The following is a 23015-nucleotide window of genomic DNA, read 5'->3' as shown; positions in this document are numbered from 1 at the left end:
TTTCACTTTTTCTAATGTTGGGGACACTCTAGCAAAAGTCATCAAATTTCAAGTTGAAAAAATATAATTTAGGGGGTTTTCTCTGCTGTTAAACACATTTTGACCCTTAAGACAACACAAGGGTTAAATGGAAAAAGTTGAGAACCACCAAGATTCTTCATAGAGCTGGCCATCTGGGCAAACTGAGCAATCGGGGGAGAAGGGCCTTGGTCAGGGAGGTGACCAAGAACCTGATGGTCACTCTGACAGAGGTCCAGAGTTCCTCCGTGGAGATGGGAGAACCTTCCAGAAGGACAACCATCTCTACAGCACTCGACCAATCAGGCCTTTATTGTAGATTGGCCAGACGGAACCACTCCTCAATAAAAGGCACATGACAGCCCACTTGGAGTTTGCCAAAAGGCACCTAAAGGACTCTCAGACCATGAGAAACAAGATTCTCTGGTCTGATGAAACCAAGATTGAACTCTTTAGCCTGAATGCCAAGCGTCACGTCTGGAGGAAACCTGGCACCATCTCTACGGTATAGAAGGATGGTGGCAGCATCTTGCTGTGGGGATGTTTTTCAGCGGCAGGGGACTGGTGAGACTAGTCAGGATCGAGGGAAAGACGAATGGAGCAAAGTACAGAAAGGTCCTTGATGAAAACCTGCTCCAGAGTGCTCAGGACCTCAGACTGGGGCAAAGGACTTGAGGCTGTAATCGCTGCCAAAGGTGTGTGAGCAAGTACTGAGTAAAGGGTCTAAATACTTATGTAAATGTCATATTTCAGTTTTTTATTGTGCAAACATTTCTAAAGAAAATTGCATTGTCATGATGAGGTATTGTGTGTAGATTGAGGAGAGGGAAAAAACAATGGAATCTATTTTAGAATAAGGATGTAACGTAACAACATGTGGAAAAAGTCCAGGGGTCTGAATACTTTCCTGAATGCACTGCATATTATGTTTAGTGTCACAGCGTGTCTTACTGGCTAACTCGCAACCATTGATGGAAAAAGTATCCAATACTTGAGTAAAAGTAAAGATACCTTAAAAGAAAATGACTCAAGTAAAAGTGTAAAATCCTACTTGATGAAAAGTTAAAAAGTGTTTGGTTTTAAATATACTTATGCATCAAAAGTATATGTAATTGCTAAAATATACTTAAATATCAAAACTAGAAGTAAACGTATAAATCATTTAAAATTCCTGATATTAAGCAAACCAGATGGCATGATTTTCTTGTTTTTTAAATGTACGGATAGCCAGGGGCACAATCCAACAATCAGACATAATTTACAAGCAAAGCATTTGTGTTTGTTGAGTCCGCCAGATCAGATGCAGTAGGGATGAGCAGAGATTTTCTCTTTTAGTGGGTGAATTAGATCATTTTCTTGTCCTGCTAAGCATTCGAAATGTAAGGAGTACTTTTGGGTGTCAGGGAAAATGTATGGAGTAAAAAGTACATTATTTTCTTCAGGAATGTAGTGAAGTCATCAAAATATAAATAGTAAAAGTCATCAAAAATATAAATAGTAAAGTATAGTACAGATGCCCCAAAAAACAACTTAAGTAGTACTTTAAAGTATTTTTACTTCAGTACTTTACATCACTGCTCGCAACTAATGCAGCAAGCACCATACTATAGATTACACTGAATATATAACCTCCACTGAGTTGTTGCAGGGGAGAATACAATATATTTTTCATCCATTTTTTAAAGTAGTTCCACTCATAAGAGTGCTAAGAATAAGCTAAATAAAACAATATACTTTCATGCGTCCTATTTTGTACTCAAGAGTAATTGATATCACCATGGAGACAGTAGTTTATTTTATTGAATGAAATGAAAAGCCAGAGAGTTATGAAAAATTTGATTAGTTAAGGAAAATATGATTTACCGCCATAAAATGCCAATTTTACAACCGTCTTAGAGGGGGAATATCTTTTCAGGATCGTTATTTTGTCATATAAATGTAAAGTTGTCTACAGAGAATTTATAGAAGGCCGCTGAATTTTAGTACTTTAAAGATACTGAGCCTTTACACTCCAGAAGATTTATTTGGCATTGTGTTTTGTCGACAATATTAGTTTAACCTTAAGGTCAGAAACGGGTTGGACTTATCAGTACTAGTCATCTAGAATAACTCTTTTCTTGCATCTCACATCACAACCTATATCATTTCTCCCATATCTCTTGCTCCAAAAAACATTGAAACCCTTTGGAATGAACCTATTAATTGCTCTGATAATGATCACATTTAAGAAATTACACAACCACAGATTCTCACAGCAAAAGATTCAGAAAACAAACTGTCTTCAATCTACTGCTTTTTTCTCGTCAATACCTTAGTGCATGCCAATACCTACAGTGTGTGTGTGTGTGTGTGTGTGATTCCTGTACCTCACGTGTACCTCTATGACAAATGTGTTTTTTGATTAAATTATGATCTGCTATCAGTTATCTGTGCAGGGGCTGTGATTTGTTATGTGGACAATGGTGCTCCCTGGAACAGCTCCTGGTTACATACTGTAATGAGAACAACACCACTGTTGCCATGGAGACCACAAAGCAAGATTTGTCACCTTGGACTGATAAGGCTGCTGTAGTAGTTATTTTACATTTTTTATATTTTTAGGAGGAGGGGTGGTTTGTTGGGTTTGTTGTTTTCAGTCGGGATTTAGGACATTTTTCTGACACATTTTGACACACCCCTTTTGATGCATATATTCATCAGAGATGATTCCATCAAGGTCATCCGTCTCAATATTTCTTGACAAAGATATTTCATTAGATGGGTGTCAGTCTTTTTCTGCTTTTGACAACTTGTCGCCATCTTGCCAAAAAGCAAGAGCAACAGGCAGGACTACAGGCTAACTCCTCAATTAGATTTTACATTGCTCTTCCTAAACAAATGATTGTCTAATTAGTGCTAATTAGTGGGGAATACCCTCAATCAACACGTGCCCAGTTTGTACTTACATTTCTGTAAAATGTATTAAATGTAGTTCTACAGATCATGAATATCATAAAATAAGGCCATTATAAGGATTTGTTTATGACCATGTTTCCTTGACCCTAGCCATGATTACAGGCCATAACCTTACCCTGAGTTGGAGAGTCTCCACCCACTGTCCGATGGGCCTGTATTCAGGAACACTGGAGTTGGTCATCTGAAACTGGAACAGATCGTAGCGTCCCGGGGCGTCACCGTTTTTATTAAACATAACCGACGTGCCTGCACTACCTGCAGGGAGACAGAAGGAAGGAATGATAGAAACGTGTTTATATTGAGTAGATATAGTGCATTCAGAAAGTATTCAGACCCCTTGACTTTTTCCACATTTTGTTATGTTACAGCCTTATTCTAAAATTGATTAAATAAAATATTTTCCTCATCAATCTACACACCATACCCCATAATGACAAAGTGAAAATAGGTTTTTAGAAATGTTTTAAAAATAGAAATACATTATTTACATAAGTATTCAGACCCTTTGCTATGAGACTCAAAATTGTGCTCAGGTACATCCTGTTTCCATTGATCATCCTTGAGATGTTTCTACAACTTGATTGGAGTCCACCTGTGGTAACTTCAATTGAATGGACATGATTTGGAAAGGCACACAGCTGTCTATATAAGGTTCCACAGTTGACAGTGAATGTCAGAGCAAAAACAAGCCATGAGGTTGAAGGAATTGTCCGTAGCGCTCAGAGACAGGATTGTGTCGAGGCACAGATCTAGGGAAGGGTACCAACAAATGTTGGCAGCATTAAAGGTCCCCAAGAACACAGTGTCCTCCATCATTCTTAAATGGAAGAAGTTTGGAACCACAAAGACTAGAGCTGGCCACCCGGGCAAACTGAGCAATCAGGGGAGAAGGGCCTTGGTCAGGGAGGTGACCAAGAACCCGATGGTCATTCTGACGGAGATCCAGAGTTCCTCTGTGGAGATGGGAGAACCTTCCAGAAGGACAACCATCTCTGCAGCACTCCACCAATTGGCCCTTTATAGTAGAGTTGCCAGATGGAAGCCACTCCTCAGTAAATGGCACATGACAGCCCTCTTGGAGTTTGCCAAAAGGCCCCTAAATGACTCTCAGACCATGAGAAACAAGATTCTCTGGTCTGATGAAACCAACATTGAATTCTTTGGCCTGAATGCCAAGCGTCACATCTGGAGGACACCTGGCACCATCCCTACGGTGAAGTAGGTGTCATGACTGTCCTGTGAGTATCCAGATGGGTCGGGTCATCTTTGCAGTAAATAACTTCAGCCAGACCTCCTCTCACCCGCAGAGGGGGGAGAAGGGAGCTGGTGGGGGGTTGACAGTTCACACCCTGTTGTAAATCAAGGATTAGAACCTTCAGCCATCTCCCTCTCCAAATTCACACAAGAATGTTCCATTGTTTCACAGACATTTTCCCACCAAAACTTTAACACGTTCTAAAGTGAATACTGGAACAATATTTCTAACATAGAATGTGGGGAATGGTCAGAGTTGATCTAAAGAATAATAATGTCATTTTGGTTGTTTTTTGTGACATCATTAAACATGTTATAAAGGAAATACTGTAACTTGGAAAGTATACACACTACATGTATGAAGTCTCCGTCCTCTAGGTTGCGCATGAAATATAAAAATGATGAAAGTGTTTTTGTTAAGAAAGGGATGTGATCTTAGAAACTCTAAGAGGAAATTGTTTCTACAACTTTGTACAAATGAGTTGTCACCACCCCTTGAGTGTGGTCAGAGAGCGTGTCAGCCTCACGAACTGCCCCTTTTGAATGAACTGTATAAAACAGTGGGTTAAGAATTAACATATCAGACCAGCGAGGCATGTAGCTGCAGCTCATGTCCAAAGTGGTTTGATCTTTGAAATCTCAACACGAGGTAGAGACGTTGAAGTTACCTCCTGGACAATCACTGGTACGGCTGACTAGCTGCCCTAAGTAAAGTCTCTAGAAAAGCGAATTTAAGTGGGACCATTCTACTACTCTCCTCAAATCCCCGTAGTACGCTACTATCATCACCCCAATGGGAAGCATCGACACGGCTGGCTAGCCTATCTTCAAAGAGACAGCTTCAGGAGCAAATGGAAAGTAGAATAAACTGTAGTTCTGTTCAGAACTACACGACAAGTCAACAGATACCGTACGGTGGCAGAGAACAATGGTAAAAGACGGTGGGACCCCTTTTGAACAATCAGAGCCTTACAAGCGTGCCGCAAAAAGGTCCAACAACCTTTCCAAGAAAGCCTGGTCCCGACAGAAATCCACGAAGAACCAAGACATTTACATGTAAATACATTCATGATTTCTTTCTCCAAATGGGCGGCGGTTCATCTGCAAAGAATATGATTACTGTGAGAGTAGTTTCTAAATGTACCAAAGTATTATGTCTCTGTCTCTCGCGCCCTCTCCAACTTTTTTGTACCAAGCCACCATATTGTGTCAGTCCGCTAGGGACCTGTTTCTAATGTATTAAGTGTGTATGTTTATCCCGTGTTATCATTTAGTTAGCTAGTAAATAAATAATTAAACCAATTTGTGGACTATTGAATCATAATTAAGATTGGGGGTTTTGCAGATGCAGGAGGTTACGACTGTTCAGATTGATGATATGATAGGAGGCTAAGATTAATGAGTTGACTGTTTATGGATGTAATAGCTAAAGACCTTCAGAGTTTATTTTGGGAGATGCTAACTCTTTAAAGTACTGCTCTCGTGGTTACCCAAATCCTAATGAGTCGATTGTTACATTATTAATTTAATCGGGTAACAAGTAACAATAGTTAGATGATTAGATAAATAACAGTCATCAGATTAATGAAAGCAAATTCACGACAATGGTGGTGGCAGCATCATGCTGTGGGGACTGTGCAGGGACTGGGAGACTTGTCAGGATCGAGGGAAAAATGAACGAGGTAAGTACAGAGAGATCCTTGATGAAAACCTGCTCCAGGCGAAGGTTCACCTTCCAACAGGACAATGACCCTAAGCACACAGCCAAGACAACGCAGGAGTGGCTTCGGGACAAGTCTCTGAATGTCTGTGAGTGGCCCAGCCAGAGCCCGGATTTCAACCCGATCGAACATCTCTAGAGAGACCTGAAAACAGCTGTGCAGCAACGCTCCATCAAACCTTACAGAACTTGAGAGGATCTGCAGAGAAGAATGGGAGAAACTCCCCAAATACAGGTGTGCCAAGCTTGTAGCGTCATACCCAAGAAGACTTGAGGCTGTAATCACTGCCAAAGGTGCTTCAAGAAAGTACAGAGTAAAGGGTCTGAATACTAAATGATTACCGCCCCATAGCACTCACGGCAGTAGTCATGTGGTGCTTTGAAAGGCTGATCATGGCTCACATCAACAGCATCCTCCAGGATTCCCTAGACCCACTCCAATTCGCATACCGCCCCAACAGATCCACAGATGTCGCAATCTCAATCGCATTCCACACTGCCCTTTCCCACCTGTACAAAAGGAACACCTATGTGAGAATGCTCTTCATTAACTACAGCTAAGCATTAAACACCGTAGTGCCCACGAAGCTCATCACTAAGCTAAGAACCCTGGGACTAAACACCTCCCTCTGCAACTGGATCCTGGACTTCCTGACAAGCCGCCCCCAGGTGGTAAGGGTAGGCAACAACACGTCTGCCACACTGATCCACAACACTGGGGCCCCTCAGGGTATGTACTTAGTCCCCTCCCGTACTCCCTGTTCACCCACGACTGCGTGGCCAAACACAACTTCAACAACATTAAGTTTGCCTGATCACCAACAAAGATGAGACAGCCTATAGGGAGGACAGAGAACTGGCAGTGTGGTGCCAGGACAACAACCTGTCCCTCAATGTGAGCAAGACAAAGGAGCTGATCGTGAACTACAGGAAAAGGCGGACCGAAAAGGCCCCCATTAACACAGATGGGGCTGTAGTGGAGGGGGTCGAGAGTTTCAAGTTCCTTGGTGTCCACATCACCAACTAACTAGCATGGTCCAAACACACCAACACAGTTGTGAAGAGGGCACGACAAAACCTTTTCCCCCTCAGGAGACTGAAAAGATTTGGCATGGGTCCCCAGATCCTCAAAAAGTTCTACAGCAGTTCTACAGGATGCATCACCGCCTGGTATGGCAACTGCTTGGCATCTGACCTTAAAGCGCTACAGAGGGTATTGGTACGGCCCAGTACATCACTGGAGCCAAGCCAGGACCTATATAATAGGCAGTGTCAGAGGAAAACCCATAAAATTGTCAGAGACTCCACCCAAGTCATAGATTGTTTTCTCTGCTACTGCACGGCAAGCGGTACCGTAGCGCCAAGTCTAGGACCAAAAGGCTCCCTAACAACTTCTAACTCCAAGCCATAAGAATGCTGAACAATTAATAAAATGGCCAACGGACTATTTACATTGACCCCCCTCCCCCATTTGTTTTGTACTGCTGCTACTCGCTGTTTATTATCTATGCATAATCACTTCACCCCTACCTACATGAACAAATTACCTCAACTAACCTGTATCCCCGCACACTGACTCGGTACCGGTACCCACTGTATATAGCCTCGTTATTGTTATTGTGTTACTTTTCATAATTTTACATTTTTTACTTTAGTTTATTTGGTAAATATTTAGTAAACTCTTCTTGAACTGCTCTGTTGGTTAAGGGCTTGTAAGTAAGCATTTCACAGTAAGGTCTACACTTGATTCGATTTATTTGATTTGATTTATTCCAGTTTTTTTGTTTTATAAATGTGCACAAATTTCTAAAAACTGGTTTTTACTTTGTCATTATGGGGTATTGTGTGTAGATTTATTATGGGGAAAAAAGGTTGAATCCCTTTTAGAAAAAGGCTGTAACGTAACAAAATGTGGAAAAAGTCAAGGGGTCTGAATACTTTCCAAATGCACTGTATTTGTGCGAAGAATTGAACTACACATGCATATTTGAAGTTAATGTCACGGTTGTCGTAGGAAGGAGCGGACCAAAGTGCAGCGTGTGTCGTTCCACATTTTATTTTCACTGTGAAACTATGCAATACATAAAAATAAACTGAATAACAAAACAACAAACTGTGACACAGAGGTGAAACATACACTAACTCAAAGACAATCTCCCACAAACCCAGGTGGGAAAAACACCTACTTAAGTATGATCTCCAATTAGAGACAACGAGGACCAGCTGCCTCTAATTGGAGATCATTCCAAACAAAAATAACAGCTTTCTATGGTCAGGATGTGACAGTTAAGACTAATAAAGGCTGGGGTTAGTCTTCAGTGCACATTGGTCCAACAGTACATCAACCCTAGTGAGAGAAAAATGAACATTTAACCTAGTGTCCCTTGTTCTGTTTATAAAAGGTTCTGTGGGCATCGAGAGCCACAGGGTGTGTTCATGTGCTGATAGCCTATTCATAATGACCATGTACCCTCATTATAATGCTAGCAAGACCAGCTAGCTCCCTACGGACTGATGATGGCTCTGCTGTGCAGTAGACCTCACCTGTGTTCCCTGTGAAAGAGCATGTGCTGAGGCTAGCCAACACCACACCACAGCCCTACATTTCACATCTCAGCACTTCAGCATCAGATCTGTGTGATACACCATTAGATAGATGTGCAGCATCATTGGAGTGGTGTGCAGCTGTAGGTTATTACAGCTCTGCATTAGGAAATCATATGGTGGCCATTCTACAAGACGGTTGCACATTTCCTCAGGTCAAAAGCAAACCTTCTCAATCACACATGCTGTAAAGGAAATGAAGATAAATAGGTCAGCCACAGAATCATAGGGTCCCCATCTGTAAAGGAAATTAAGATAAATAGGTCAGCCACAGAATCATAGGGTCCCCATCTGTAAAGGAAATGAAGATAAATAGGTCAGCCACAGAATCATAGGGTCCCCATCTGTAAAGGAATTGAAGATAAATAGGTCAGCCACAGAATCATAGGGTCCCCATCTGTAAAGGAAATGAAGATAAATAGGTCAGCCACAGAATCATAGGGTCCCCATCTGTAAAGGAAATGAAGATAAATAGGTCAGCCACAGAATCATAGGGTCCCCATCTGATCCCAATTTGTAGCAGCCTGTCTCAAGCAGAGAATCACAGATTTGGCTTATTAGCTTACTGAAGGTTCTGGACACCTGAAACACGCTATTGGAAAAATGACATCCATGGCCTGATTTGGATGAAGTGTGCATGTGTGCGTGTGTGCGTGCGTGTGTGCGACTGTGTTTGTGTGTGTTCGTGTGCTTGTGTGCGTGCATATGTGTATACATCTGTATGTTTATGTGTGATAAGACCTCGCCATAATAAAGAGATCCTGAGAAACAAGTGTCTCTTTTGATATGACATAGAGCGCTAGGTCGACTGTCGTAATAGATCTGGCTATAAAACCTGTAGAAGGAAAAGGACCAATAACACATATCCAAAATGGTTTTAGGGGACATGTTGCCTTTGTGTTTTGTATAGGACAAGAATTGCAAAATTCCAGGAATTTTCTATAAATTCTCTGGTTTTCCCGAAATTCCATTTGGAGGATTCCCGGAATTCCCGGAATAAGGAGGGAATAATCAGGAAATCCGGAATCCTCCAACCAAGATTTCGAGAAAACCATGGAATGAATTGAAAGTTCCCCAAATTTTGCAACCCTATGTAGAACGTTGTCTTGTGAGATACAAGCTATTCCCCAACGCTCCACACGTTTCCTTTTAGTTTGTGTCAGTAGGGACTGTCAGTAGCCTACACAGCAGTTATTTTCCCAAAGACACTATCATTGAACATTTTACTAAAGAGCAAGGCCAAAATCTCCCCTCATACAGCAAGCAGAGAGATGACAGTAAGTAAAACAAGCTCATTTAGACAAGACCTAAAGGATGCAGAAATCTAATGGGAGGACCCAATCTGACCTTCAAAGTATGTACAGTTGCGGCCAAATACTGTATTTTGGCACACTTGCACTTTTCCTACATAATGCATGTTTCATTTGAAAAAAACTTTGGGTCTCCACACCTTTGCCCAGGATTTAGGATTGTTTAGGTGTTTTTTTTTAAGAGGAGTGGGACAAAATCCCTCCTGAGATGTGTGCAAACCTGGTGGCCAACTACAAGAAATGTCTGACCTCTGCGATTGCCAACAAGGGTTTTGCCACCAAGTACTAAGTAATGTTTTGCAGAGGGGTCAAATACTTATTTCCCTCATTAAAATGCAAATCAATTTATAACATTTTTGACATGCGTTTTTTCTGGATTTTTTTGTTGTTATTCTGTCTCTCACTGTTCAAATAAACCTACCATTAAAATTATAGACCGATAATTTCTTTGTCAGTGGGCAAACGTACAAAATCAGCAGGGGATCAAATACTTTTTTCCCTCACTGTATAGGTATGTGGCCTGATTTTGTGTGTGTGTGTGTGTGTGTGTGTGTGTGTGTGTATACAGTGCATTCGGAAAGTATTCAGACCCCTTGACTTCTTCCACTTCCCTCATCAATCTAAACACAATATCCCATAATGACGAAATGAAAACAGGGTTTTAGACATTTTTGCAAATGTATATATATATAAAAAATACATAAATACCTTAAATGGAAGAAGCTTGGAACCACCAAGACTCTTCCTAGAGCTGGCCGACTGGCCAAACTGAGTAATCGGGGGAGAAGGGCCTTGGTCAGGGAGGTGACCAAGAACCTGATAGTCACTCTGACAGAGCTCCAGAGTTCCTCTGTGGAGATGGGAGAACCTTTCCGAAGGACAACCATCTCTGCAGCACTCCACCAATCAGGCCTTTATGGTAGAGTGGCCAGACGGAAGCTATTCCTCAGTAAAAGGCACATGACAGCCCGCTTGTAGTTTGACAAAAGTCACCTAAAGGACTCTCAGACCATGAGAAACAAGATTCTCTGGTCTGATGAAACCAAGACTGAACTCTTTAGCCTAAATGCCAAGCATCATGTCTGGCGGAAACATGGCACCATCTCTATGGTGATGGATGGTGGTGGCAGCATCATGCTGTGGGCATGTCTTTCAGCGGCAGGGACTGGGAGACTAGTCAGGATCGAGGGGAAGATGAATGGAGCAAAGTACAGAGAGATCCTTGATGAAAACCTGCTCCAGAGTGCTCAGGACCTCAGACTGGAGCAAAGGTTCACCTTCCAACAGGACAATGACCCTAAGCACACAGCCAAGACAATGCAGGAGTGGTTTCGGGACAAGTCTCTGAATGTCCTTGAGTGGCCCAGCCAGAACCCGGAATTGAACCCGATCTAACATCTCTGGAGAGACCTGAAGATAGCTGTGCAGCGATGCTCCCCATACAACCTGACAGATCTTGATAGGATCTGCAGAGAAGAATGGGAGAAAATCTCCAAATACAGGTGTGCCAAGCTTGTAGCTTGATACCCAAGAAGATTTGAGACTGTAATCGCTGCCAAAGTTGCTTCAACAAAGCACTGAGTAAAGGGTCTGAATACTTATGTAAATGTTCTGAATACTTATGTAAATTCGAGAAACCTGTTTTTGCTTTGTCATTATGGGGTATATAAATTGATGAGGGAAAAAAAACAATTTAATCCATTTTAGAATAAGGCTGTAACGTAACAAAATGTGGAAAAAGTCAAGGGGTCTGAGTACTTTCCTAATGCACTGTACATCTGTATGTTTCTGTGTGTTAACACCTCGCCATAATGAGGAGGTCCCAGAGAATCAAGTGTCTCTTTTGATGTGACATAGAGCGCTATACAACACACAGTAAGGTCGATGGCCCTCATCCAGCCATAGTTAGAGAGACTGTATTACTCCTTCAGTTTAACAGTGAGTTAACCTTGGCTGTGACTACAATAATTCAAAGGCATAGGAGAAACCATTTTCTATTTAGGACGGGGGGACTCGGAGCAGATGTGGAAATGGAATTGACTGCAGTGATGGCTCTATAAAATATGTTAAAGGCAAAGGACCAATAACACCTGTCCAAAATGGTTTTGGGGGACATGCTGCCTTTGTGTTTTGTGTAGGGCGTTGTCTTTGTGAGATACAGTCTGTACCCCAACGCTCCACACGTTTCCTTTTAGTTTGTGTCAGTAGGGACTGTCAGTAGCATACATGCCAGTTTTTCCCCCAAGGACATTTGTCATTGAACATTCTGCTAAAGAGCAAGAAAAAAAATCTCCCCTCATACAGCAAGCAGAGAAATGACGGGGAGTAAAAACAAGCTCATTTAGATGCACTATACAAACAGGATGAGACCTAAAGAATGCAGAAATCTAATGGGAGGACCCAATCTGACATTCAAATTTTGTACAGTTGTTGCCAAATACTGTATATTGGCAACCTTGCAATTTTCTTACATAATGCCTGATTTCTAGTGAAATAAGTAGAATTTGTAAAAAAAGAAAAAAAAGAAAAGAAAAGTCTCCACACCTTCATATTGGATTTTCAACATTTCAGAACCAATTGTATTTTTGTAAACTTAAGTAATTTACACAATAAAGACAAATGGCATGGATTTTTTTTTGACATGCCGGAGCTAGTACATGGTTTCACAGCCTTTGGCCAAGATAACTGTAGACAAACACTTATTAAAACCTCTTGAGGATACAATCCCGCTAACGGGATTGGTTGGACAACAACCAGTGAGATAGCACGGCGCGATATTCAAAACAAAATAATCTCGAAATTAAAATTCAAGTATTATACGGCATTTTAAAGATACACTACTCGTTAATCCAATCACATTGTCTTATTTCAAAAAGGCTTTACGGTGAAAGAAAAACATTAGATTATTTTAGCATAGCACCTCAGCAAAAAAAAAAATGCCATTTTACAAGCACGATAGCCATCACAAAACCAGATATACAGCTAAAATTAAGCACTAACCTTTGACAATCTTCATCAGATGACACTCCTAGGACATCATGTTAGACAATACATGCATTTTTTGTTCGATCAAGTTTATATTTATATCCAAAAACCCAATTTTTACATTGGCGCGTGACGTTCAGAAAATGTTTTCTCCCCAATACTCCCGGTGAATAGGCACATTTAATTTACGGAAGAACTCATAAACGTTGAAAAATGTTATAACAATTATTTAAAGAATTAGAGATAATCTACTCCTTTATGCAACCACTTTGTCAGATTTAAAAATAACATTACGGAAAAAGCACAATATTCTGAGTACAGAACTTAGCCTTCAATGCTAAGCTATACAGTTAGCCTACAACCACGGCGTGGACAAATCTCTAACAATATGTTTGAAATATTTACTTACTTTGCTGATCTTCGGCGGAATGCACTCGGATGGGCACCCACTTCCACAAGAAATGTTCATTTGTTCTGCAAAGTCCATCATTTATGTCCAAATACGTCCGTTTTGTTGACCCATCCAGAACACTTTACAATGCCATGTGGCGTGGACGCAAATCCATAGACGAAATGTTCAAAGTTCCATTACCGTTTGTGGAAACACGTCAAACGATGTTTACAATCAATCCTTTAGGGTATTTTTTTACGTAAAATTGCGATAATTTTACCACCTGGGCAATAGCTATTCATCCCAGAAGAAAAATATAAAAACGATGACGTCACGTGTACACACATCATAAGACACCTCTCCTCAGACTGGCCAATTATTGACTGAGCCAAAATGATCTGCCCGGTAACAGATGACGGTTGAAACCTGTTCATAAAGATTGTTGACAGCCAATGGAAGAGTTAGGAGGTGTAACGTAAATCCTATGTCACTGTAGTTTTACAAGGGATTCTAAACAAAAACTTCATTTCTAAATTCTCCCACTTCCTGATTCAATTTTTCTCAGGTTTTTTGCCTGCCATATGAGTTCTGTTATACTCACAGACACCATTCAAACAGTTTTAGAAACTTCAGAGTGTTTTCTATACAAATCTACTAATAATATGCATATTCAATTTTCTGGGCCAGAGTAGTAACCTGTTTAAATTGGGTACGTTTTCCATCCGGCCGTGAAAATACTGCCTCTAGAGGTTATTAATGAGCTTGCTGCACCTTTCTCCTGGCAATTTGGCCCACTTTTCAGCAGAAAACTGCTCTAATTCTTCAATATTTGAGGGGTGCTCTCCACCAACGCTGTTTTCAGATCTCGCTTAGGTTTTGGATGTGATTCAGGTCTGGACTCTTTGCTGGCCACTCCAGAACAGTCCAGCGTCTTTTCTGGAACCTTTCCTGGGTGTTTTTTTGTGTGTTTTTGGGATTGTTGTCCTGCTGGAAGACCCACAACCTTCAATGGATACCCAGTTTTTAGACACAGGTTGAACACTGTACACCAATATATTTGATTATATGCTGATTTCATGATGCCTTGCACATTTTCAGGGGCCTCCAGTACCAGAGGCTGCAAAGCAACCCCACAGCATTATCAAACCTCCCCCATGTTTGACTGAGGGTGTTCTTTTCATTGAATGCTTCATTTGGTCATCAGTAACCAGAGTGCTGATCAGTATTGCCAAAGATTAAAGCTCTAATTTTGTTTCATTGGTCCAAAGAACATTTTCCCAGGATTTAGGCTTATTTAGGTGTGTTTTTGAGAATTTCAATCAGGCTTTCTTGTGTCTCCTTCAGCAGTGGGGTCTTCCTATGTTTGGCAATGACCAAATTAAACATAAAAAACGACACCCTCCTTACAATCAAACATGGGGAGGTTTGATAATGCTGTGTGTGGCATCATGACATCACAAACACAGTATTTGAGAAATGAAATAAGGGGCCTGATTCATGTGTGTGTGTGCGTGGATGTGTGTTTACATCTGTATGTTTCTGTCCCAGAGAATCAAGTGTCTCTTTTGATGTGACATAGAGCGCTATACAACACACAGTAAGGTCGATGGCCCTCATCCAGCCATTGTTAGAGAGACAGTATTACTCCTTCAGTTTAACACCTTGGCAGTAAATACAATAATTCAAAGGCATATGAGATACCATGTTTTATATAGGACGGGGGGCAGGACTCAGATCAGATGTGGAATGGGAATTAACTTCAGTAATAGCTCTATAAAATGTGTTAAAGGAAAAGGACCAATATCACCTGTCCAAAAGGATTTTGGGGGACATGTTACCTTTGTGTTTGTGTAGGACATAGTCTTTGTGAGATACAGTCTGTACCCCAACACTGTAAATCTTTGCTTTTAGTTTAGACACTTTTTGTGTCAGTAGGGACTGTCAGCTGCCTAGATGCCATTTTTTTTCCCAAGGACATTTGTCATTGAACATTCTACTAAAGAGCAAGACAAAAATCTCCCCTCATACAGCAAGCAAAGAGATGACAGGAAGTAAAACAAGCTTATTTAGATGCACCATACATACAGGAAGAGACCTAAAGGATACAGAACTCTCATGGGAGGACCCAATCCGACACTCAAAGTTTGTATGACCATCAAAGTCAATAAGTTGCTTAAGTTTTCTCGATAAGATTCCTGTGCATTAGTCATACACTATGCACTACCTTAAACCGCTTTTGAAATGGCAGTGTTAATGGTCTGCAAGGTGTATTAGAAGAGCTCAATTGGGTTCCGACGAGGGGAGTTAATTCTCTGAATAACCCAGGTGAAGTCACTGAAACAACTTTCACTCTGTGTGTGCAGAATATGAATAGGTTGTCTAGGGTCCCATTCAGCCCTATCTGAACTGTGTGTAATAAACATGAGACTAGCAGGACCACTAGTGTCGATGCATTGTACATAACAATACATGACTTGAACACTTCCCATCCTTTCCTCCCTCACATACAGTATATTGGGGAAGCCAGCTGACCATGTTTATGCCTGGACATTTTGCAGATAAACAATGGTTTGTGTCAAGACAATATATTGTCAGTTGTCATAAGATAACATCAGCTGTCATGAATGTTAAGGACATCAGTATTACGTCAGTATTATGACACAACTATGTAGCCCTTAAGACAACAGGCTGAATGACTTAAATGTAAATGTAATGTAAATGTAAACAGGCTCATGTAAAGTGTTACATTTCCAATACTTGTACTAAACATATGGCTGCAGAAAGGCAGAATCCTCTTTACTATGAAAGTGAAACAAAAACGCACACACACAGCTGTGCTAGTCAACAATCTGCCACTTCTTCTTCCAACAGACAGACAATAGAGTTGTTGACATACTGTATCTTGTCGTTGACAAGGTCTTGACATAGTACAGTGTAAGCAGTGGGTATGACAGGACTACAAGACTGTCTTGTTCTACGCCCATTGAAATACAAAGAATCACACACACACACACACAGATTAACACACACACACACACACACAAATACTCACAGTCTGTCAGTAAGCAAACAATTAAGCAGCGTGGCTCTCCATGCAGATAGAAAGCCATTACAAACACCATTCTATTTTATATTTCCCATTATTTCCAAGGGAACAAAATGATCTGTGTGGACAGCTTTGTGTGAGCGCTGTATGAGATGAAAGATTCATATGTTCGCATGGGGCTCTGAACTAAGACATGACAAAAGTGCACTGCTGCTGTGCTGTGTTGAGCAGTGTGGGTGGACTGGGGGCTCCACTGCTGCTGTGCTGTGTTGAGCAGTGTGGGTGGACTGGGGCTCCACTGCTGCTGTGCTGTGTTGAGCAGTGTGGGTGGACTGGGGGCTCCACTGCTGCTGTGCTGTGTTGAGCAGTGTGGGTGGACTGGGGGCTCCACTGCTGCTGTGCTGTGTTGAGCAGTGTGGGTGGACTGGGGGCTCCACTGCTGCTGTGCTGTGTTGAGCAGTGTGGGTGGACTGGGGGCTCCACTGCTGCTGTGCTGTGTTGAGCAGTGTGGGTGGACTGGGGGCTCCACTGCTGCTGTGCTGTGTTGAGCAGTGTGGGTGGACTGGGGGCTCCACTGCTGCTGTGCTGTGTTGAGCAGTGTGGGTGGACTGGGGGCTCCACTGCTGCTGTGCTGTGTTGAGCAGTGTGGGTGGACTGGGGGCTCCACTGCTGCTGTGCTGTGTTGAGCAGTGTGGGTGGACTGGGGGCTCCACTGCTGCTGTGCTGTGTTGAGCAGTGTGGGTGGACTGGGGGCTCCACTGCTGCTGTGCTGTGTTGAGCAGTGTGGGTGGACTGGGGGCTCCACTGCTGCTGTGCTGTGTTGAGCAGTGTGGGTGGACTGGGGGCTCCACTGCTGCGCTTCTCTTGTTTCATTATTCTCCTTCTTTCACTCTCTTCAGCTCTGTGTCTCAAGCACCGTGGGGAGAGCAACAAATACGGCACACATGGACACATACAAATGCATATGCACATGCACACGCACCCACGCACGCAAGCATGCACACACACGCACACTCGCACGTGCACACGCACATGCACACACAAACACAGTCCAGACAGGATGCAGTAAAGAACAAAGAGATATGGCTGTCAAAGCTATGGGAGTACCAGTGTTGGCTTACAAGTACAAGGGTTAGTGAATCTGAATACTGAATCAGCCGGGGCAGACCGGGCAATGGCTAATTTAGTGAGCCGAGCATTCCTCTGTGACAGTGTTATTGCAAGTGCATAGCAGGTACTGTATAGGTTCAGAAAGAGTGCAACAAAATACAGCAACAGCTTGTTAGCCTTTTCTGAAGGCTGTGAGAAACACTTATTAATTATTGTACATTTGCATGAATTGTGCCCCCGCATGAATTTTGATAAATACCAACTGGAGAGAAGTTGGCAGCTGCAAAGGCTTTTCTAAATTCTTTCTGAGACCAAAAGAAAATATTAGCCTTCAGACCTTGCATAAGTCTCTTCTAGAAATGGTTATGCCACGTAGAATTGTATTTTATTTTTATTTCACCCATTTCACCTAGAAACAACACATACTTGAGAAATACCAATTTACCATCTCCCAGGCAAGGTTTCTCATACAACACACCACCCCTACTGTACACCCTCCAAACATTCCTCCATTCAATTGAACAAAATTCAATAAACTTTATTCATTCCCATGGAGAAATTATTGTTCCATAGAATTTGATTTAGTAGAACGGATCTAGAGAGTTGGACATTACATGATTTGGAGAATTTACAGTATGTGGTCCGCTGGCACTTTCATTTATAATGTTTAATTAATTGTTGCTCAACACGTCTCACATAGGAGAATCCAGTGCCTCTAGTGACTGCATGTTCAGAAATGAAATGGCAAATTCAATTGTGCCGCCATATTTGGTAGACTGAGAAAAACATGTGGATTTTAAAGCGATGTCCACTCTATCCCTTTACTGTCCTTGCTTCTATCTTACCTCTCACCTGTCCTTGTTTAATTGTATTTGCACAAAACAAATCACACTGGAACAAAAGTTTTTTTCTTCAAATAAAAATATGTACTTATATGAAACTTGCGGCATTTCACTTTGCCTATATGTTTAATGAGGATGCACAAATAAACATGGTCAGGGGATAACCAATGTACTGACCGTTGAAGCTGGCGTTGCGTATGTACTTGAGCAGGGTCTTCCCCTCAGCTGCCTCCATCACAGGGCAGATGCCAGAGTGCTCAGGACACAGGTCTCTCTGCATGTTGTGGAGGGCGTGAGCCATTGCGTACACCGCGTCTATCACAAACTGCACCTTCCCCTCCTGCTCGTACTTTGAGTCTATTCCGATCCGCTCCTGGCCTGAGGGACAAGACAGTGGAGAGAGGAGAGGGCATATGTAATACATGCCATTTAGGAGACGCTTTTATCCAAAGCGACTTACAGTCATGCGTGCAGACATTTTACGTACGGGTGGTCCCGGGAATCGAACCCACTATCCTGGCGTTGCAAGTGCCATGCTCTACCAATTGAGCTACAGAGGACCAAAGAAAAAGGACAAGAAAAGGACAGTCACACACTGTGAATTAGTCACCCTGTTCATATACTGTAGCACGGCATGGGTCATAGTCCTGCAGAGTCCTGTTGTAGAAGTGTAAAACAAGAAGTGCTAGCCAAGGAGGAGACAACCAGGTATAAATGAATACCATATGTACATATGCATATATTTTATAGTGAAGTCAGGCCGCTATAGGCCCTATATATTTGTATCGCATTTGTCCCATTTTAAGAGTGTTCAAGGCCTTGACGAGCTTCTAGAGCACGTGTCAAAGTCATTCCACGGAGGGCCAAGTGTCCGTGGGTTTCGCTCCTCCCTTGTACTTGATTGATGAATTAAGGTCACTAATTAGTATGGAACTCCCCTCACCTGGTTGTCTAGGTCTTATAACCAAAAATCAGCAGACACTAGGCCCTCCATGGAATGAGTTTGACAGCCCTGGTCTAGAGGCATCTCCTAGCACTGCTGGCAGAACCATGTTCTATTACGTTCTCTTCCCTTTCCCTATGGATTATTTTGAAGGCGTTTTCATTTCACTGGTGATACCTTGACTGAATGTCTAATGAATGGCTTCAGGTTGGTAGGGGATCTCTTCGCTCTCTCACACACACTTAGTTTAGGTGGGGATCCTTTGACTGCGGTATTTTGCACATTTTCAACGTGCTAATGTGAACATGTTCTATCATTAAGCATGACATATGGACGCTGAATATATTCATTTGAAATACGCAGGCAGTAATGAACAAGGATGCATTAACAGGAAAGCAGCTCATCAATACACAGTGCAAAATAACAGATGAATGGGGCGCTATACAGCACTGTGGGGAAAGCTGCTAGAGTGCAAGGAGATTACTGTGTGATTTTCACATTTAAGTACCAAATAAAGACTCCCAGTTCACATTGCAAACTTGAGAAGAAGGAAAAAAGACAGGCTGTGTGGCCATGACGAATATGACTACAACGTGGGAGACTGGCACAAGCTGAAGGAGGTCAAAAGTAATAAGTGTTGACATTTTCTCCAGTTTCTCTCCTTTCAACATACATTTCAGCCCACACATAACATTTCCTGTTTTCCAGAGCAGCGAGTAGAGTATTGAATGCATAAGCTTTGAATGCAAAAAAATAACCTTCCCCTTAGTACCTGACATTCATAAATATGGATATGGATCAGCTTGGTTAGATGGAGAAATGGAAGCAGCTCTACACTGACCTTTTTGTGTCTTTGTACAATGCTTATATGCTTTGTTGATATTCTATATAAATGTTTTATGTGGTTTAGTAAGTGCAAGGATCTGAAGCATGTGGCACATAAAGAAATTATGAAAGATGGTATATATATAAGATATTATACCAACAACTCCCTGTCACTCTAATTGCTATAGCTAGCTACTGTATGGTCAGCGAGACTACAAGGACCTTCTGTACATCTCAGCCATAAGCCATGTAAAATATATCAATCCCTGTCACTAGCATTGACTCTGTGACATTGTATATCTTCGGCTTTTGCTGGCATACCTATAGGATAGAAAGTATCCACCACAGTAAGCAACACTTCCACACTATCAATGTTCCCAAGTCCCAACACACCTCATTGCAAATAATGCTTGCAGCAAGATCAAAACATTGTCAGTAATAAAGCTCTTTGGGAGCATCAATAGTGAGCTACTGTAGCAGAGCTTTACTTACTTTCATCATTTCTGTGTATATCCTCTGCTCAGCACCTCTCCAAATGGCATGCATGTTTGCTCTACTACCTACTTAGCATACATATCACAGCTTAGCACTGCTGGCATGATGCCATTACCCAGCTGGGCACAACTTTACTCTCCCAGTAGGACCAGCTATTTACATTATCCAGCGGACTACACCTCAGAGTCCTCATTTGTAAAGATGTGTACTACCATTATCTTAAGATACCTCTAAAAAATAATCCTGCAGCAACAGGAAGTGTGAATTATTACGTGGATTATAATTCATGGACATTTTTGTAGGGGTTGATATATTTTTCTTAAGAGAAAATCAAGTCTGACATTTCTAAGTGGAAATTACAAATTTCAGAAGCCATTTTAAACTTCAAATTCACCTGCAACAGGGTGATCAAATGTAGATCCTACATCGGTATTATTTTCATAGTGCACCATTGCCAATAGTAATGACCCCTCCCACAAACAGACAAACATGAAAAAACTAAACCACATAACCAAACAAATCTCTGTTGGCTACCTACCTGTGCATTTCCTGCTGGTGTCCTCTCTTTTGGAGGAACTAAGGAGCCTGCAGTCAAAGTTCTCCTCCCAGAACTCGGCAAACCACACGTTCCGGCGATTATTCTCCAGGGTGAGCGAGGTGAAGTATTCATCAAACCCTGGAGAATCGAAAAAGAAAAGAGAATTCTTGAGATCTGCACCAATTACCAACAGAACCCAACCTAGGGGAAATGATGCGAGACTTGGGCAGTGTTGCTGCAGCTGCAGCGCTGAGCTGTACTGGCATTTAGGAGTTGTATTAGTCTCATAGCTACCAAGTACAAATAAACCACTCTTTATCAAGTTTTGACCGCTGGAGTTCCTGTGTACCACATGGATCTTTAATCAGGGCTTTCATCTTGGAAATTACATTAATATGACATTAATTAAAAAGCAGGATGCAAAATAAACAAGACAATAATAAACATGTCGTCCTCCACGAATGATTCAGCACCCCCCTTGGGCCAATTGATATATCGCGTGTGACTAGCACATTTCAGTTATCGTGTGTGACCACAGATTATCCATTATATTTACCAGATACTCAAGTGGCCGGTCTAACAATGAAAATAAATGGCTTAAAATATAGAAGGCAGTAGTTAGTCTGGGTACCATTCTCTCTAGCTAATCTCCTCTCTATACTCCATGTCATGTGCCAAAGACTCTTTGGGAATGACAAGGAGTGGCAAGTGGTGGAATGTTAGCTAAAGAGACTGGTATCCAGACCAGAAGGTGGTCAGGAGAAGGCAAGATCAGGTGGGACCATTCTAGCCAATGAGAGGGCAGATACGTGTGTGAGAAACAGGCACAACTCCAATTTTTCCGGGATGTCATGAGTCCATCTCAACATTAACTGTTCAGAGGAAACTGCATAAATCAGGCCTTCATGGTCGAATTGCTGCAAAGATACCACTACTAAAGGACACCAATAAGAAGAAGAGACTTGCTTGGGCCAAGAAACACAAGCAATGGACATTAGACCGGTGGAAATCTGTCCTTTAGTCTGATGAGTCCAAATTTGAGATTTTGTGTCTTTGTGAGATGCAGAGTAGGTGAACGTATGATCTCCACTAGTGTGGTTCCCACCGTGAAGCATGGAGGTGGAGGTGTAATGGTGTGGGGGTGCATTGCTGGTGACACTGTCTGTGATTTATTTAGAATTCAAGGCATACTTAACCAGCATGGCTACCACAACATTCTGCAGCAACACGCCATCCCTTCTGGTTTGGGGTTAGTGGGACTATCATTTGTTTTTCAACAGGACAATGACCCAACACATCTCCAGGCTGTGTAAGAGCTATTTGACCAAAAAGGAGAGTGATGGAGTGCTGCATCAGATGACCTGGCCTCCACAATCACCCGACATCAACCCAATTGAGATGGTTTGGGATGAGTTGGACCACAGAGTGAAGGATGGTGGACGATCAGTCCTTGCATCCATACTGCAGTATTGTCTATTAATCTGAGAGTGGTTACATTTCTCCAGGCCCATCCCTCAGCTTTTTTTAATCATATTATTATATGTAGTAGAAAGCGATAGGTGAGAAGAAGCCTACATAACCAACCCAATAAGTAAAATTGAACATCCATATATGGCCAGCTATGTAAACTTTAACATTGATTTATCCTGCAATAGATGTTGTTGAATTGGTAACATACAGTTTTGTCTTCTTCTAATGCCTCTTAAGGGGAAAGTAATCTAAAAGTAATGGAATGTAATCAGATTACGTTACTGAGTTTGGGTAATCCAAAAGTTACGTTACTGATTACAATTTTGGACAGGTAACTGTAACGGATTACATTTATAAAGTAACCTACTCAAACCCTGGTCCTACTTATCAGTACACTCGTAACAACCCACAGTAAGCGCTACGAAACATCTACTCAATCAAATAAGCCACACATAGCAAATAAGCCATTACATTTTTTGTTGACCAAATTCGACACTCTCCCATTGACT

At 41.8% G+C, this 23015-nt stretch overlaps 1 protein-coding gene across 1 annotated transcript in view; it reads right to left on the bottom strand.

The window, feature by feature from the left end:
• Positions 1-23015, bottom strand: part of LOC106566674 (metabotropic glutamate receptor 7) — a 131004-nt gene that overhangs the window by 51109 nt on the left and 56880 nt on the right. The window contains exons 5-7 of the mRNA XM_014134936.3: positions 21037-21174; positions 18413-18613; positions 3089-3228 (exon numbers count right to left, since the gene is read on the bottom strand). Coding sequence (XP_013990411.3) covers positions 3089-3228; positions 18413-18613; positions 21037-21174 — 479 coding nt within the window. The remainder of the gene's footprint in view (positions 1-3088; positions 3229-18412; positions 18614-21036; positions 21175-23015) is intronic.

This window comes from Salmo salar, chromosome 13 (genome assembly GCF_965601325.2).
Source record: "Salmo salar chromosome 13, fSalSal1, whole genome shotgun sequence".
Lineage (NCBI taxonomy): Eukaryota > Metazoa > Chordata > Actinopteri > Salmoniformes > Salmonidae > Salmo > Salmo salar.
This window is presented reverse-complemented; position numbering and strand designations above follow the sequence as displayed.